At 46.3% G+C, this 3215-nt stretch overlaps 1 protein-coding gene across 1 annotated transcript in view; it reads left to right on the top strand.

Moving 5' to 3' along the window:
• Window positions 1-1265: 1265 nt before the first annotated feature.
• LOC135570197 (glutamate receptor ionotropic, NMDA 2A-like) overlaps window positions 1266-3215 on the top strand; it is a gene marked incomplete at its 5' end in the record, with an annotated part of 55001 nt that continues 53051 nt past the window's right edge. Inside the window, one exon of the mRNA XM_065016306.1 lies at window positions 1266-1468. Coding sequence (XP_064872378.1) covers window positions 1266-1468 — 203 coding nt within the window. The remainder of the gene's footprint in view (window positions 1469-3215) is intronic.

Raw genomic sequence — 3215 nt, 5'->3', positions numbered from 1 at the left:
TCAAGCCATTTAGGATCAGGACAGTACAGGACAGTTTCCGGGGTTCTAGAACTGTTGCAGGATCAGGACAGTATAGGACAGTTTCCGGGGTGTTCTAGAACTGTTGCAGGATCAGGACAGTACAGGACAGTTTCCGGGGTGTTCTAGAACTGTTGCAGGATCAGGACAGTACAGGACAGTTTACAGGGTTCTAGAACTGTTGCAGGATCAGGACAGTACAGGACAGTTTCCGGGGTTCTAGAACTGTTGCAGGATCAGGACAGTAAAGGATAGTTTCCGGGGTTCTAGAACTGTTGCAGGATCAGGACAGTAAAGGACAGTTTCTGGGGATTCTAGAACTGTTGCAGGATCAGGACAGTACAGGATAGTTTCTGGGGGTTCTAGAACTGTTGCAGGATCAGGACAGTACAGGACAGTTTCCGGGGTTCTAGAACTGTTGCAGGATCAGGACAGTACAGGACAGTTTCTGGGGTTCTAGAACTGTTGCAGGATCAGGACAGTACAGGACAGTTTACAGGGTTCTAGAACTGTCGCAGGATCAGGACAGTAAAGGACAGTTTACAGGGTTCTAGAACTGTCGCAGGATCAGGACAGTACAGGATAGTTTCTGGGGATTCTAGAACTGTCTTAGGATCAGGACAGTAAAGGATAGTTTCTGGGGATTCTAGAACTGTCTTAGGATCAGGACAGTAAAGGATAGTTTCTGGGGATTCTAGAACTGTCTTAGGATCAGGACAGTACAGGATAGTTTCTGGGGATTCTAGAACTGTCTTAGGATCAGGACAGTACAGGATAGTTTCTGGGGATTCTAGAACTGTTGCAGGATCAGGACAGTACAGGATAGTTTCTGGGGATTCTAGAACTGTTGCAGGATCAGGACAGTAAAGGACAGTTTCTGGGGATTCTAGAACTGTTGCAGGATCAGGACAGTAAAGGACAGTTTCTGGGGATTCTAGAACTGTTGCAGGATCAGGACAGTAAAGGACAGTTTCTGGGGATTCTAGAACTGTAAATTGGATATTATTGTATTAAACTGTCAATACATTTGTAAAAAAAATGTATAAAAACATGTTTTCACTTTTTCATTATGAGGTGATGGTGAGTAGATGGGTGAGAGAAAACTAATGATATTTAATCCAGTTTGAATGCAGACTATAACACAACACAATGTTGAATAATTCAAGGGGTATGGATATTTTCTGAAGGGCTCCGTGTGTGTGTGTGTGTGTTCAGCTGTGTAATCCTCGGTCCCTGTGCGTCTCCAGATGGGTCGTTTGGACAACCGTAGCCTGACGTTGAAGTACCACGTGTGGCCGCGCTTCAACTCGTTCGGCGACGCGGAGACGGATGACAACCATCTGTCCATCGTGACTCTGGAGGAGAAACCCTTCGTCATCGTCGAAGACGTGGAGAGGCTCACTGGAACCTGTATGAGGAATTCTGTTCCCTGTAGGAAGCACATCAAGGAGTGAGTCTATCCTTCTATCACACCTTCTCTCTATCCTTCATTTCCTTCCTTTCTACCTGTAGAAAACACATGAAAGACTGAGTATATACCCCTCTCCTCTCCTCTCCTCTCCTCTCCTCTCCTCTCCTCTCCTCTCCTCTCCTCTCCTCTCCTCTCCTCTCCTCTCCTCTCTCTCCTCTCCTCTCCTCTCCTCTCCTCTCCTCTCCTCTCCTCTCCTCTCATCTCATCTCCCTCCTCTCCTCTCCTCTCACCCTCTCTCTCTCTCTGATTTTCTCTATCTCTTTCTCTCCCTATCCTCTTCTCTTTCTCCCTCCTCCATGTGTCACTCTCTGTCTCCTTCTCTTCCTAATCTAGAGATATATTGAGTAATGTTTATCTAAGGCTTGGCCTCCTAAAGACCATTTACTGTGGTTTTAGATGAGTTCAGCAGCCTCTTTGCTCACTGTCAGCACTTTGACCCCCCTCGAGCTATGGTCTCCAAATACTGCTACACCTATAGGCCTCTCTCTCTCTGTTCTCTTTCTCTCTCTCTCTCTCTCTCTCTATATATATATATATATATATGTCCTCTCTCTCTCTCTCTCTCTCTCTGTCCTCTCTCTCTCTCTCTCTCTCTCACTCACTCAGATAGTAATAGAGAGAACGTGGGATGGAGAGAGAGTAGGATTAATCATGCATGCAGAGGCAGTGATCCATTCCTGACCAGTGAGCAGAGAGAGATAGAGACTGAGATAGAGACATAGAGACAGAGAGAGTGAGAGATGAGAGAGAGATGGGAGAGACAGAGAGAGAGACAGAGAGAGAGAGGGATGGGAGAGAGAGAGAGACACACAGAGAGACACAGGATACAGAATCCAGAACAGAGAGGAGAAGAGATGGAAGGATACAGAATCCAGAACAGAGGGAAGGAGAAGAGATGGAAGGATACAGAATCCAGAACAGAGGGAAGGAGAGGAGATGGAAGGATACAGAATCCAGAACAGAGGGAAGGAGAAGAGATGGAAGGATACAGAATCCAGAACAGAGGGAAGGAGAGGAGATGGAAGGATACAGAATCCAGAACAGAGGGAAGGAGAAGAGATGGAAGGATACAGAATCCAGAACAGAGGGAAGGAGTAGAGGTGGAAGGATACAGAATCCAGAACAGAGAGAAGGAGTAGAGATGGACGGATACAGAATCCAGAACAGAGGGAAGGATACAGAATCCAGAACAGAGAGAAGGATACAGAATCCAGAACAGACAGAAGGAGAAGAGATGGAAGGATACAGAATCCAGAACAGAGAGAAGGATACAGAATTCAGAACAGACAGAAGGAGAAGAGATGGAAGGATACAGAATCCAGAACAGAGGACAGAACAGAGGTGGAAGGATACAGAATCCAGAACAGAGGGAAGGAGAAGAGATGGAAGGATACAGAATCCAGAACAGAGGGAAGGAGAAGAGATGGAAGGATACAGAATCCAGAACAGAGGGAAGGAGAAGAGGTGGAAGGATACAGAATCCAGAACAGAGGGAAGGAGAAGAGGTGGAAGGATACATAATCCAGAACAGAGGGAAGGATACATAATCCAGAACAGAGGGAAGGAGAACAGATGGAAGGATACAGAATCCAGAACAGAGGGAAGGAGAAGAGGTGGAAGGATACAGAATCCAGAACAGAGGGAAGGAGAAGAGATGGAAGGATACAGAATCGAGAACAGAGGGAAGGATACAGAATCCAGAACAGAGGGAAGGAGAAGAGATGGA

The sequence above is a fragment of the Oncorhynchus nerka genome, unplaced genomic scaffold (genome assembly GCF_034236695.1).
Source record: "Oncorhynchus nerka isolate Pitt River unplaced genomic scaffold, Oner_Uvic_2.0 unplaced_scaffold_1044, whole genome shotgun sequence".
Taxonomy (NCBI): Eukaryota; Metazoa; Chordata; class Actinopteri; order Salmoniformes; family Salmonidae; genus Oncorhynchus; species Oncorhynchus nerka.
This window is presented reverse-complemented; position numbering and strand designations above follow the sequence as displayed.